Source organism: Sorghum bicolor, chromosome 2 (assembly GCF_000003195.3).
Source record: "Sorghum bicolor cultivar BTx623 chromosome 2, Sorghum_bicolor_NCBIv3, whole genome shotgun sequence".
Taxonomy (NCBI): Eukaryota; Viridiplantae; Streptophyta; class Magnoliopsida; order Poales; family Poaceae; genus Sorghum; species Sorghum bicolor.
This window is the reverse complement of record NC_012871.2, coordinates 67,940,592-67,956,199: the sequence shown is the minus strand read 5'-3', so window position 1 is coordinate 67,956,199 and position 15,608 is coordinate 67,940,592. Positions and strand designations below refer to the sequence as shown.

At 40.9% G+C, this 15,608-nt stretch overlaps 2 protein-coding genes across 2 annotated transcripts; one reads left to right on the top strand and one right to left on the bottom strand.

The window, feature by feature from the left end:
• Positions 413–4,098, bottom strand: LOC8080685 (probable inactive purple acid phosphatase 1). Its single transcript, XM_002460656.2, has 12 exons — positions 3,745–4,098; positions 3,574–3,665; positions 3,380–3,440; positions 3,126–3,248; positions 2,909–3,001; positions 2,556–2,685; positions 2,340–2,421; positions 2,084–2,216; positions 1,776–1,981; positions 1,536–1,661; positions 1,114–1,423; positions 413–995 (listed from the first exon to the last, which is right to left on the bottom strand). Exons 1-12 carry the CDS (start codon positions 4,081–4,083, stop codon positions 684–686), a joined length of 2,007 nt encoding a protein of 668 aa, XP_002460701.2. The 5' UTR covers positions 4,084–4,098; the 3' UTR covers positions 413–683.
• On the top strand, positions 7,063–14,849 carry LOC8077439 (E3 ubiquitin protein ligase RIN2). The gene is made up of 12 exons (XM_002462821.2): positions 7,063–7,526; positions 8,491–8,568; positions 10,059–10,145; positions 10,213–10,334; positions 10,735–10,831; positions 11,311–11,416; positions 11,922–12,079; positions 12,182–12,319; positions 12,405–12,472; positions 13,345–13,554; positions 14,036–14,399; positions 14,499–14,849. The coding sequence occupies exons 1-12, from the start codon at positions 7,314–7,316 to the stop codon at positions 14,556–14,558; spliced, it is 1,701 nt and encodes a 566-aa protein (XP_002462866.1). The 5' UTR covers positions 7,063–7,313; the 3' UTR covers positions 14,559–14,849.

The window sequence follows — 15,608 nt, the reverse complement described above, 5'->3', positions numbered from 1 at the left end:
TATCACAGGTAATAATATCCCGACTAAAAATCATTTAATTTTATCCGTATATTTATTTGGACTAAACCTTAAACAAAAGGATATAAAAACTAAAAAAAGAGAGAGATATCCCCTCTCTTTCTTATCGCCACCAAACACATCGAAGAGAAAGAATGAGAGGGCCCCTAGACAGAGGCGCGGCGAAAATGGAGGACCTAAGAACAATGTCAGCAACAGCGTTTTTCTTGGCCCTAGATGACAACATAGTCATAACTCCGTTGGTTTTAAATTATATATGTCGTTTTAACTTTTCTAGTACGTCAAATTTACTATGTATCTAAATAAAACTTGACGTACCAAAAAAACCAAAGTGACTTATAATTTAAAACAGATGGAGTATATTCTAATATTCTTTTAAAAAAATATCCCTCGATTTTGAGGCCCAGTAACACCTTTTCGTCTTAGTTGACAGAGCATTATTTAAAGAAGAATATTTGAAGCTGCACCTCATATTGATATACTGCAACACCTACACATTTAAGCAACATATACAAGAGGGCACTCACTGTCACCTGTAGCCTGTAGGTGCAACAAAACAATGCAGGTATATAGTATTAAACAGAAAATGCCTCATTTATTGGTGCGCTCCAAAAACTACGAACTAAATTTCTTCTCTGCAGCTACTGTGGCCTGTGGGATCAACTTCAGGAAGCCAGTGTGGTCCGGGGACAGTTGTCGATGGAGCAAGCGAGGATGTCCCGGTAATCGCGTGAGATGGTGAAATGGTCATACACGTTGCCGTCCCGGCTCTTCTTGTACTCGAACAGCAGGGAGGAGTGGTTGAGGGCCGTGAGCTTGACGAACCCGTGGTCGAAGTCGGTGAAGTGGCTCCACTGGATCTTCGAGGTGGTGAACTCAGAATCGAGAACGCTGGCCCCTGCGCCGCCGACGACGACGTGCGTCGTCGCCTGGAACGGCCCGCTGTAGTGGTCGGATCCGTCGACGACGCACTGAGACTGCGAAAAAAAATTGGAAGATCATAGTCAGGTGTGCCGTCAGAGGACATGTAAGTTTCAGACGACAGGTAATGGTTCTTGATCTGGTTGTAGATGGAAACGGAAGGCACACACACACCTGGTAGACGGGGCATGTCCTTTCGTAGCTGTGGACGTGGCCATAGAAGGCGAGGTCGACCTTGTGCTTCTGCCAGAGCTCCTGCAGCGCTTCCCGCCCCATGGGCTCCTCGAAAGTGCCCTCAGATTCGTAGTAGGTGCAGGACGAGTAGCCGAGAACACGGTGCGCGAGGAAGATGAGCCACGGCTGCTTCTGCCTGTCCACCGACGACAGGCATTGCTCGATGAACTTGTACTGCTCGGTGCCCGGCCTCCAGTCCTCTTCGGTGTTTGCGATGCAGAACCTGAACATGCCGTAGTCTGTCGCGTACCTGATCAAGGGATTAAGAGATGTTCAGTCAGTCAGTAAAACCGAGGCATGGCGTCTGAAGAAACTGCTATGGAGTCTGAAGGGATTACTGACTGAGCCACTGTGTGGTTTACCAGAATTTCGCACGGTTCTCAGCTGGAGTGTAGAAGACAGTTTGGGCAGGAACACCGCACTCTCCGCCGGAGTCACGGTTTCCGTAGAATGAACCAGTGCCAGGCCAATCCCTCTCATGATTACCACTGCAGAAAAACAAAAAAAACACTAATTCTTGTAAACGGTGTGCAAGAATATATACATGGATGGGAGGAAGAGGAACATAACAAGGAAGTACTGAAATGAGACACCCAACTGACCTGCCAATCATGTATGGCACCGTCGAAGCGATTGGTTCGATCTGTGCGGTGAACTGATCCCATTGAGACAAGTATCCATTCGCGTAGCAGATGTCTCCAATGTGGACCACCATGTCGATGTTTTCAAGGTCCCTGATGATCTGGTAAGTAGTGTTCAGCGAACCGGGCTGGAAGTCGTTGAACTCATTTGAACCATCAGCCTCTGCCTGTGAAGAGTTTATCAGAAGATTCAGTACAGTTGCGAATGAAAACACCACGCTTTGTTTTATTTGACTGGAACTAGGATCGACATGGAAGAAAACAGGTACCTTTCCCATGTCTCCAAATATGATAACTCGTTGCAAAGAATCTTGTCCAGGGTAAGGCGATGCTTTGAAGCTGTATGACTTGCTCCAGATTCGGGTCCCGTTCATCAGCCTATGGCCAAGCCTGTAAGTATACCTGAAATTTTGCAAATTAACATGTTGCTTATGAGCTGAATCTGTCACAGTTCCAGAACATGTTAAAAACACCTCGCAAAAAAAAAGGAAACTTTTGAATAGATAAGGCAAGACAGAACCATACGGTGCGTCTGGCCACAGATCCTTCAGGTAGCTAGTATGAATGTAACCAGGATGGCGCCAACCAACAGTTCGTGCTGGTGAACCTGAGTTTTAAGGTTATGATTTTTTTTTGACAACAACAGGTTATGATTAAAAGAATGACACATCACATGTAAACAGTGAACTTTCAAAAGTTTGTTTGTTCATCCCTAGAGATATTAGCAGAATCATAGCTTACCACACATGCTATTTCTGTCAAATGTTAATGTCCCAGCTGGAGCAAGAAGCCGGCGACCTCCTTTCTCACCCCACTCAACAAAAGGAACTGCTTCTGTAATATCGTAGCCACTCGTCCAGGTGACTGTCATCTGTGAAAAACAATAATAATACATCGCATTCTTAGATTGGTGATTACAGGTCTACAGGTAAGTTATTTCCACAATCTATCTTCTCCTTTGTTGATTCAAAGTTGAGTTGAGAGCAGAATACTACAATAACTTCTTGTAAAAAAACATACACTGCCCACAATGGTTTGTCGAATCTAGACAACTGAAACGGTTATTGCAGTTGTCGAATGACAAGAAGACTTACTTCATTCCAAGACTTCCCTTGTGCTAAACGTGGGTACACTGGTGCCTTTGGGTTCGCAAATGCTACCTTGTTGGAGACAGCAATCAGCTTAGGCTGTCACAGAAGTGTGTTAGTTTTGTTCATCAGATGGAGAACATGAACGAACGTATCTTCAGAAATTCAGAATTACAGTGAAAAGCAGAGAAGTTTAAAAGACACAGTCTTTTTTCAGAGTTACCTTCGAAAGACCGCCTGAGAAAAGTGCGAATGAGAAATCTTCCCTCTGGTTGATCAACTGAAGCTTCAGATAGCCCTTTCCAGTCATGTTATAGCCATCATTTTTGAAGTTTGCAAACTGGTACTGCAATGAAGATATAGAGAGAAAAAAAAACCAGTCAAGGTTGAAAACTCTACGTACGCATTCAGGAAATCTGAAACTCGACATGCTGGCGTACACAAAGTCAAGTTAAACGGAACAGGGCTGATGCTGACCTTGATAGGCGCAGTGCACAGCACTGGGGGACCCGTATTCTCAGACTCACAGATCGCATCACTGACAGTGCTCAAACAAGAACATCAAATCATCATATGTCTTGCAAATTTAGCATCGCGATGAGAAATAGAATACCCCAAAGTCCCCGTTCGATTGGGTCTGTGCCAATCAGTTCACTCATGATGGATGGTACCTGAAATTTGCAGGAGAAAAAACGCCGATCCAATCGTCGTCGGATGGCTCCGGGTGGAAGAACTCTACATCCACCCATTCACTGTTCTCGCCCTGCAGTGAACCACAAATCGACTCACTCTCCAACAAGTCTACAAGAGTGGTGGTGAGAAGTGAACTGGAGCTTAACTACCTTGTGCCCGAGAACCAAAGGGGACGCCTTGACGTGCGCCGCGTCGTTGACGGCGAGGACCACCCTCTCGACGGCGATCCTGGACAGCGGCTGCTCCCCGGCGCCGCCTCTGCCAGTGCCAGCAGGGTGCGCCGCCACGGCGCTGACGGCCAGCCATGTGAGCAGCAGCAGCCCCCTCACCCTCATGCTGCCCTGCCCTGACGATACGAATTCCCAGGTCGTGCTGTCCTGCTCCTGCACCTGGTTTGGCAGCAAAACTAGGCGGCGGCGACGACGACGACCGGGATGACGAGCCGTGTACTGGATTGGCGGAAGGGATGACCCATGGCCCGTGGCCATATATACCCAGTCACTCGTCGTGTTGGTAGGGCGCGCCCATCAAGCACGCGCGTCGCCATTGACTCTGCCAGTCGGTGTCACTGCTGAGACTGCAAGTGTGCCGTATGGAAACAGACGAAGCTGCCATGCGTACACACAAGGTTCGTAGGATCTGGACCTGAGAAACCGAGATAATGCCCACTATTTTATATATCATGTGGGAGTATCTGATGCCCCGAGGTTCTAAACTAGATTACATATATATACTACTCCTATAGGACGGCATCTTAGAAGCATCACATACCATGGTACCATTGTGACGGTGCGATGAACCGAAGCCCCCTAAAATTCGCCTCAAGAACTAGCTTGTTTCGTGTGTCAAGGTGCGATTGAACGGACCCGCGAGAATTGGCCTACTAAGCAAGCGCTTCAGATGGATCTAGATGTGTAAACATCCGAAGATCCAATATTCATGTCTATTTTAGCGTTAATAAGTATATTTGTATTTGTATGTGATTTTAATACAGATGCTAACTAGATATATACGGATCCGCCTTTCATTTTATTCGACTCTAGAATTATATTCGAAAAATGTAAAATATCCAATATTATATGTATTCTTCAAAAGCAAAATACCATGTAAACCTTGTATTTATGAATAACTAATAATGTAAATAATACTTATTTTGATATAACTTATTGAAACTACTTAAAAGGTATCTCCATGGCTAATCAATAATCATAGAGGTTATTTTATGATAATTTTGAAACTTTTATTTATGTTAATCTAAAACTATTAAAAACTTATATTTATGATACTTTTAATTTTGTAATGAATGACATATATTAAGTTTAGTTAACTTTAGTATGAGTAATCATATTTATTTTAAGTACTCAGATTATTTATGTGTTTATGCATTTTTTATATATTTAAATTTATTTATACATAAATATTTATGTGTATTCAAATATTTAACTACGCTTTTTATTGATTCTTTATATATTTCATTATTGGAATATTTATGAATAGAGTAAATTGCACGACCGGTCCTTAAAGTATTACATGGTTTTCATCTAGGTCCCCAAACTATAAAATCACACGTCTAACTCTAATGTGTTTAAGTGATCTCATCTAGGTCTAAAACACATATAAGAAGGGTCAGAAGTTGACATGATCATCCATATGGATATGATTTAAGCATATGATCCCTGATTTAAGCCTACGCGTGCAGCCGTTGGCTCGCCCCTGCTCACTATCATAGCCTGCAATATACGACCTGGTCATGTAGACGACAATAGCGGGCGGTTACACGAGTGAGCATAACACCGGATGACCGCAAACCAAGCCCCTCCCCTCCCATGTCTACCTCACCCCGCTCGGCAACGTAACCGGCGTCATTGCCGCCTACATGACCTATGCTGCGGTCGTTGTGATGGTGAGCAGGGGCAAAACGACGGCCGCACGCGTGGGCTTAAATCAGGGGGCATGTGCTTAAATCATATCCATGTGGATCACCGTGTCAGTTTCTAACCCTCCTTATGTGTATTTTGGACCTAGATGAGATCACTTAAATACATTAGAAAGTCAGACGTGCAATTTCATAGTTCGGAGACCTAGATGAGATCACTTAAACACATTAAGGAGTTAGACGTACGATTTTGTAGTTTGGGAACTTAGATGAAAACCACATAATACTTTAAGGACTGCCATGCAATTTACTCTTATGAATATATTGTATGTTATTTACACTAATTATTTACTTAATCAAATATTTGATAAAAATCTGTATTTGTATTCAAATTCAAATTGAAATGTGATAAATAATGCAATTCACATTCAATTTTATAAGCGAGTTCATTCATATGGATGAACTCACTTGTAGAATTGAATATAGTTCTTCCTTCCATTATACTCTTTGCGTCCACGAAAGAGTCAATTTCTAGAGTTGTCTTAAGTCAAAATTTTTAAACTTTGACCAAATTTCTAGAAAAAATGCTAAGATTTATGGTATCGAATTAGTATCACTACATTCATCATAAAATATATTTTGGCCTTGTTTAGATGCGAAAAGATTTTGGATTTCGTTACTGTAGCACTTTCGTTTGTTTGTGGTAAATATTGTCCAATTATAGACTAACTAGGATTAAAAGATTCGTTTCGCGATTTACAGGTAAACTGTGTAATTAGTTTTTATTTTCGTCTATATTTAATACTTCATGCATATGTCGAAAGATTCGGGGAATCTTAAAAACTTTTTGGTTTTCAGAGTGAACTAAACAAGGTCTTTCATATGATGCGTATTTTATGTCATAGATGTTATTACTCTTTTTTATAAAGTTGGTCAAGTTTTAAAAAATTTAACTGATACGAATTATAGAAATTGATTCTTTTATGGACGGAGTAAAAAATAGTGCTTGGTCAATCAATGATGATGACACACTATCTGTTCACAGCACTGTAGAGCCCACCAAATGAAGGTCTGGAATAGAAGTCTCCGTGCGTCGGCGCGCGGCGGCCAGACTGGGTCACGCGGCACGCGACACCGACAGCGCCCCCAAACCGAACGTCCGTGGCGCCACTGGCTGACTGCCATGCGGATGCGGCCATGCCTGCCTCCCCCACGGGGCTCACCTACCGAACTCCCTTTCCGGTACCCGCTGACGCTCGGGACCCACCTGACGAAAACCCGATCTCCTCGCGGGCGCATGACGCTCGCGCCGTACCGACTACCGATGAACTCCTTCCAGAAGTGACAGATTTACGCAAACCCCCCTTCTGTACAAAGTATTCGCGCCATTCATCCATTCCTGCTTCGCGAAAGGGTAGACGACACTATGAACACAATTATACGTACTGTGAAGGACCGCTATGCGAAAGTCTCTAGACTTTAAACCCCGTCAAATAAATACTGCTAGCCCTGGATTAATCAAGCCTATCCTCGTAATTAAACTGATCTAGAAATCTAGAAATAAAATATTCCCCTCGCTGCCGCAATAATTCTGTCCCCACTCCGCTTCGGCCCTCCCCTGTTCCTCGCGTTCCCGTCACGGCTTCGCCTGCCATCGCTCGCGGCATCGCCGCCTGCCCTCCCCTTCCCCACGCGAATAAAGCGCCGGTACCGGAAGCGCGCGCGCGCCAAGCAAAGCCCCCCCCCCCCCCCCCCCCCCGCCGCGCTCGGGATCGGGAGCCACGACACCTAGGGTTAGGGCTCGGTTTCGCCTCGTTCCGGGCGTCGACCGATGCGCGGCGCATGGCGGCGGTGAACTGCCTCTACGTCGCGGCCGCCTCCACGGCGGCCAGCGCCGCCGCGCTGCAGTGGTGGGCGTCCTCGCTCCTCGACGGAGACGCTGGGGCCGGCGGGGATGGGGACTGGCTTGGAGCCGTGCTGCGGTCGAGGGTCACCGTCGCGCTCCTGGCGAATCTGGCGGCCCACGTGTTCCTCGTCGTCATCCTCGCGCTCAAGGTGTCTTTTGGCTCCTTTGTTCCTTATCTATTTGGTGTGATTTTCGTGGGTGGCACCATTGATGCTAGTGTGTGTTTCAATGAAGGAGATTGGATTCTTCTGGTGTAGGCACGATTGGTCAGCTCATTGAGCTGTCTACTTCTGTAGTGGCTCGTGTAATCTATCGCTTGGATGGGTCAATTTTGATTGGAGATTTGTTTGACTTCCCTATAATTTGGAATTTAGAAGCTGGTTCCCCAAATGAAGGTGTTTTGAATGAGCAATAAGCAACATGTTGATTGAATTAGCAAACTCCGGATTTTCTCTTTCAAGGGAATGCTAGAATGAGCTAACTGATGTACAGTAGCTGGTACCGCAAATATTGTACATCTAGCTATGATTCCTTGGCTTATGCAGTTCTATTTGACTGTAAAACGTAAAAGTTCTGGAGTGTATGGATGAGGAATGCTTGTCCTTGTAATTTGATGCATATCTCCTTGGTTTTCTTCTCCTCTCTCTATTTTTTTTTATTTTTTTTTATTTTTGCGACGAGGATGGTATTCCCTCTTGGCAGTTGATAGCTTCATGTTTTGTTTTCTTGATTTGAATTGCTGCAGTGGTAGCCATTGACTATGACTATTGTGGTATTTGGGAGGGTGCTAGTCATGATGTTATGTTTATTACCAATGCTGATTAGTAAAGAAATGTCAGGGGCAAGAAGCATTTCAGTATCAAACTGTTGTCTGTTGTAAGACCTTTAGGCTTTTTATGGATGGAGTTCAATATGGGAGATGAGCATTTATTTATTAAAAAAACATGGGAGATGAGCATTTGAACATCTTATTGTTATTTCACTAGTCACTAGTGTAAAAACCTCTCTACGGATACATTTGAATTCTGCAACTTACCTATATATCAAGCATATTTCTGTCTTTCCATTGTTTATGGTGCAGCAGTGTTAATGCTGTTTCCTTTTGCCATGCAGACTCTATTTTTTGTTCAGCTAACTTCTATAGAGACCAGAAAAGTGTTGGAGCACATCATTAACTATGTAATTTACAAGGTACTTTCTCTCTTGTATTTTCTGTGCCCTTCTGCGGAGCATCCTAAGAAAAAAAATCCTGCACTGAATCAGCTGAGGGTTTCTAGTTGCTTCTGGCAATCTTACCACTAATGAACATGTTTTAACCTTGTAATGTTCTGTCATTTATAAAGATCAACATCATATCCATGTACTATGAATAATCATTTAAATGTTCAACATCATTTGTATAATGTTCACTTTCTACAACCATGTATGTTTGATAAGATAGCACTTCAATGTAGTGCCCTAATCAGCAGTGAGACTCAAAACAGCATGAATGCATGATAGTGAACTTCTACTTCGTGATGAAAGAAAATGCAACATAATTTTTGTCAACCAAAATAAAATGTGGTAGAATGGTTGTGCGTTCTGATAGTGTTTGCATATTTGCAGTATAACATAACCTTTTCTAATTTACTATTCACTACCTCCTCTGATGACAAATATAAAGCCCATCTGTCAACTTTGCTAATTTTGACCATCAAATATCTGAAAAATTATATAGATTGAACACAACCTTGACATAACTAGATTTATTATGAAAAATACTTTTTATAATATATAACTCTTCATTTAAGATATACTCCCTCTGTTTCAAATTGTAAGTTGTTTTAGCATTTTGTCCTAAATCAAAGTTCCCTAGCTTTGACCAAGTTTATAGATAAATGCACAAATATCTACAACATCAAACAATATTCATTAGATACACCATGAAATATATTTCGATAGTGCATTTATTTCATATTTTGGATGTTAATAATTTTCTATAAAACTTGGTTAATGCTGGAGAAGTTTGACTTAGTACAAAGCTAAAAGAACTTGCAATTTGGAACATACGGAGTGCATCTTCCTAGATATCACCAATCAAGTTTGAAAAAGAAATTTGACATAAGACAAACATAGATGGACTTGTATTACTATTTTTTATTGGAGGAAGTATAAGATAATTCACTTAATCACCATTGTGCATGTTTTTAAGTATTTGTTTAGCTTGAAGTGCCTCTGGAAGTAGCAGTTATGATTTGTTTATAATTTTGCACTTCTAATGTTGCAAAGGTATGTTTATAACTGTGTCAGTGTACAATGCACTAACTGTTCTTCATAGTTTAAGGCATGTTTATCAACTCAACAGAAGAACAAACACACAAGTTTTAACATACATCTACAAACTGGATAGCTGATCAATAAAAAAAAGACTAATTAGCTGTATCGGTATGGTTGATACATGCTAGATGTCATGTATCCATCAAGTACAGTAGATGAGGTCTTTGATCAATCCTAGGTCTTAACAGCCGTTCTTGAAATGCTGCACAAAATATGTTATTAAGTTGCAATGGGCTATCCTTTGTATACCTTTTGTTAGCTCTGTTGTAATCCTTTGTCATTCATTCATTATGTTCTTGCTGTCCGCAATTTGACTAATGACGAGGACGCTATTTGCGATACAAGTAATCAAAGTTCTGTTACAGGGAACTTTTCTCCCACTGGTTGTGCCTCCTACTACTCAGCAAATTATCCTTTGGTCAACTTGGTTGGTCATTCTTTGTTCACTGAAGGTACTCTGCAACTTGTGCTTGTTGAAGTTCTACCAATCACATTAACTGAAATGCATGTCACATCCAGATGTTTCAATCATTGGCCAGAGAACGTCTAGAGCAGCTCAATGCTTCTCCCTCAGCGACCCCTTCAAAATATTTTCGTGTGTACTCAGCATTGCTTCTGGTTTTATCAGCTGATCTACTCTGGTAATATTCCCTGGTTAGTTTGTCTTTAGCCATTTATTTTATACCTGCATATAGCACAGTGGTCATCTTTCAATATGCACAAGGTAATCCTTGAGTATTGCATTTTCATCATGACATTTTATCTATTTACACACCGCTTCCATAGATGGTAACCGGCAGTCCAGCAGTTTTTTTTTTGTTTTTTTTTTGGGTGAAGAAAACAGTCCAGCAGTATCACATATTAATGGAGAATTCTTTTGCTGCCTATGCTAGCTGTTTTATTTCTTACAATTTACTGTATCAAGGCTGTCTCTATACATTATAATATTTAGCATTTTTACAACCTTTAGGCCTATTTGTTTTAGTATGTTCTTTCTGTTAAAATGGACTCACCAGTGCTAATTATCTATATATTCTCCAGGATGTGGCTCTGTGTAGGGTTCTGCAGCTACTGTAATTCCAAGTTGTTTTGGCTCCTGTTCTTTGAGCCACTTAGTATTGCCTTTGATACACTGCAGGTAATTAAATCAGGGTTATTCGAGATGTCACTCATTGAGTCCTTTCCATTGACCATTTGGCCTGGAAGCTTGATTTTGGTTAATACTAGCTGTCTGTTACATCTGTTGCTATGGATCTTAAATAAACTATCGTTACAATCTGAAACACTATATGTGGACCTATTTATCATTCACAACTAATTATCTTTAAATAAAGAACATGTAAAACATTCAACAAATCATGAAGTCATATTCATATTATAAGAGCCCTACGAATACAACTGTGCATGGATGATCACATCCTACACATGGCAACACGGATAGAAAACCAATGCACATAGAATTCCCAAATGGTGGAGCTTGTCACTCAAATCTTCATAAGTAGTAATTATAAACTGTGAATTTTAAAAAGCATATCATGAAGGTTTGTGTTCATACTGTGGATGTTCAGTACTTCTGAGTCTCTTCATGACTTATCTCACAGTGATTTCTGTTGGCAGTCTATCATGGTGCATGGATTTCAGTTATTTGACATCTGGCAACGGCATCTAATGGAAAGTGGTACAGACTTTCTTGATTTCCAGAAATCTTATAAGCAAGCAGCAGGTGATAAACTGCTATTCCCTCTGTTTCGCTAAGGTTGCAGTTCTAGCTTTGTCGTAAGTCAAGCATTTATATGTTACAAAAACATTTCTCATGGTGGATTTAAAAACATAAATCTTATGTTGTTAAACTATATGAATTTATTGAAATTGATGGCCAAGGGTAGAAAGTTTTTGACTTTGGATAAAACTAAAACAACCACCTTTCAGCAATGGTGGGAGTATTAGTGTTTTATATGATTTTAAAAATATAAAGGGAAATGAAAATTGGTATTTAGAGTTGCTATCTGAGGTCGTGTCAGCGACCAATGTGGTGGCACTTGATGGCTGGATGCAGTTAAAAAAAAAACAGCTCTTTTATTGCATGTTTGTTACTGGTTTTGTTTGTTTGATCTATCTGTAAACTGTGCTTCATTGTCTATTGGAATGTGTCAGTCCAATCACGGTCCATCCACTTGATGATTTCTTATCACTTTTCACCAGGATCTGATCATTCTTCGTAATTGCAGGATCTTTTTCTGAATGGAGGGGCAAGCTTACTAGGAACTTTGGTTTTGCCATTGATTTGATAAGCTTGTTGATGTCACTTGGTCATTACTCTATGATCTTTTGGCTTCGTGGTATGGCGTTTCATCTGGTTGATGCAGTTCTCTTATTGAACTTGCGTGTAAGTGACCTTTTGGTTAACAATTGAATAATGTTGTGACGTTTACATAATATATTTTTATATATATAGTGTGTTGATATCATTCATTTGAAACATTCCCAGGCTCTTATAGTTTCCTTTTTGAAGAGGATTAAAACTTACATCAAGTTACGGAAGGCACTTAGTTCACTCGATGGAGCACTTCCAGATGCTACGTATGATGAAATTTGTGCATATGATGACGAGTGTGCCATCTGCAGGGTAAATAATTACCTAGATCTACAGAATCACATGGGGCTTCAGTCCTTGTGTATCTGAACCCTTTTCTTGCTCCTGCAACTTGCAGGGACCAATGGGTCGAGCTAAAAAGTTGTCCTGCAACCATCTATTTCATCTAGCTTGTTTGCGATCATGGTATGCCCTTACTTTTCATATATAATGCAATTTCCTCTTGATAGTTTGCAGTACAGTTAATAGGTTATATTCATAATACATCCCTTTTAGCTTACTTCATCTGCCCTAAATTATAGGTCGTTTTTGCTTTTCTATGTACATAGATTTTGCTGTGCACTTAGATAGACGCTATGTCTAGCCAAAACGACCTATAATTTGGAATGGAAGGAGCATTATTCTGCATGCTCTAGAAATGATGCATCTACTGTTTGTTTGAGGAAGTGCTGCTTATATTACTGTAATTGGCTCGCTGATACTATAATTTAAATTGTCTTGCAAGACCAGTGCTCCTGGCTTGGTTCTTAGTTTTCTTGTTGTAATGAGATATGTGAAGAAATGGAAACTTTAGGGTATGTTTGGTTGGGTATGCTAACTTAATATGCCAAAGCTTGGCCATTCTAGTGTCTACGCATGTAGCTTAGTTTGCCACCAAAAGTTTGGCCTACCCATGAATTTTGGTCATCCCCATACAATTCCTTGTGGCGATATAATCTCAAAACTAGAGGTGTCAAATTTTATTGCCAAAACATTGGTGAGTCGATTGGATTCTCACCAGCCTTTGACAGGGTGGCTGAGGCATAATTGATATGATCCCTTTTATTTCTGAGCAGGCCAGCAGGGAATACTTTATCAAAATGAATTCGAAGTTTGTATGCATATGAATAGGTGAAAGAATGAATTAGTAGATTGAGCTATGAAAGGAGTAGTGCTGGAAGTTTTTCCCTCTAAAAGAAAGGGACATTGGCTGAATTAGTAGCATTGATTGTATGCAGTATCTACATGGAAATTATCGCATTTTTTATTTTATTCTGAAATTACATTGTCATGTCTAGGTTGGATCAAGGACTAATGGAAGGTTACTCCTGTCCAACTTGTCGGAGACCGCTCTTGTTGTCATCTGAAGGGCAAACAAGGTCTACTACTGCAGAGGTAGCAAATGTTCAGCGAATTGCGGAACAGCTTACTATGGGGATGAATCAGCAGAGAGTTCCTGGTAATGAACATCCTGTTGAACAGCAGAACCCTTCAGATGCTGTTTGGAGGTATGTATCAGTACTAGGTTTTTTCTATCATCTTATTTTATTTTCACTGTATTCACCATGATACTGAATTAAAGGTGTGAATTGGGGGCACTAGCTACATTAGCATAGCAGTTAATTTATCAGAGCATAGTGGAATATGCAATTTATTGCATTTGAGAAAGTAATATTAAAAAGATACCCATGTTTGATGTGTACATCAGCCCTAGAAAGATTGCTTTGGTGCATACAGTTAACTAGCTGTGTGAGCATTTGGGTTAATGTATGTCTTCTTTCCGATTCTTTGAACAAAATGGTTGGGGACCTGAACCACATTGGAAAGTGTTTCGTGGAAAAGTGAGTGCACCCTGCACCCTAGCCAAGACCTTTTCAATGCATCAGTGCTGATATAAGATGAGGAGGAAAATCTTAGATTATATGGTTGGTTTTGCATCAGCGATATTAATCTTTTGGTTCCTTGACCTGTTCCTTGTTGGGGATGCAGAGGTGCTGGTCTGGATGCTAGCTGGATTCCACCGTGGTCAAGCCCTGTGATGGACAATCCCAGTTCCTCCAGTGCAGTGAGGTCAGTAGGTCTCACTGGAGTTCAGATGATGATGAGGCAGTTGGCTTCTGTGACCGACAATTATGGGCATGCTGATGGTACCTGGAACCTATGGCCCGAGCCGATGGCAGGGTCCTCTCTTGTTCCATCCACTTCCTCGATGCCTGGTAGTGCATCTGCTTCTGGATTGCGGCTCCGTGGTAGTGCAGGCACAGGCAATAATGGAAGTCTTTCAGAGGTACTCACTATGGTAGATAGAGTGCGGGAAGTTCTACCTCATATCCCTGATGAGCTAATTATAGAGGTAGTATGTGCCTGTCTCGCACAACTCAGGTCATAGGTAATTCTTGTGACTTCACATATACTGACGATTTTCCTTGTTTGTTCTCATTTCTTGCTGTAGGATTTGATGAGGACAAACAACATAAACGCCACTGTGAATAATCTTCTGCTGATGCAATAGTAGATACGTCAATACAACATATAAGTATGACGTTTACTGGCTATAAAAGCTTATAAGAAAAGTATGTATAGTTAAAGGCGAGCCTGGGTGTAACAACACTCTTTGGTTCTGTAATAAAAGCCTTTTTTTTTCCTTTATTATTTTTGTTCGCAGAGGTTTGTATAGCAACCATAGTTGTATAATATGATGCTCGATATGCTATAGGTTAGTGTATCTAGAAAGATGTTATCGGAATAAAATTTGTTTTTGGACTATAGTATATAGCATGCGTCCAGAAAACACTTGTCGGTACGTATCATCTTCCGGCTTCTATTTGGGCACGCGGAGTTATAACCTGCAGCTATATGATGAACATTTAACTGAAGGAAAAATAGTGTGTTTGTCAATGCAAAACTATCAGTTGTGCAGTAGTAATGTTCTGCTGGTACTACTTGAGTTGCATTTAGTCTGGTTAGGAGTTTGAAAAGGGGGCTTCCTAGGGATAGTTACCATTTCGTTTTGCTGAAATTTGGGTTATGTTAATGCTCCTGTTGAAATGGTGTGAGAGAAATATACTGCTGAACAGGGCTATATCACTTGGATGCTGTGGCTGCATGCTTGCAATTTAGATGCATGCTTCCAGTTGGTCATATCTCCATGTTGAAATGCGACATTTCAAATGTTTTAAAGTTTATTAAGGGCACCTGCAATGGTATAAGCTAGTCAGTAATTCTAAACCAACTTCTTAATAGTGCTAACTTTTAGCATATAAGCTCATAACACGGAAGGCTTTATATAACATTTTTACACAATCTTGGAATATGTGTATGAATCTAACTTTTGATCAGAGATAGCTTTTCTCTTTCTTCCATTAAAATATATATAAAAAATTGATTAGAGCTGGCTTATAAATCACCCATTATGGGTGCCCTGAGGTTGCAGTTGTTTTTGTGAAGGAGATAAAATGGGATGATCTCGTCATCCCAAGAGGATTGAAAGGATTAAAGGGAGTTTTATCACCTCAAAATCCTCTGAACCGCCTTCAATTTCTCTTGGATTGAGAATTAAAGT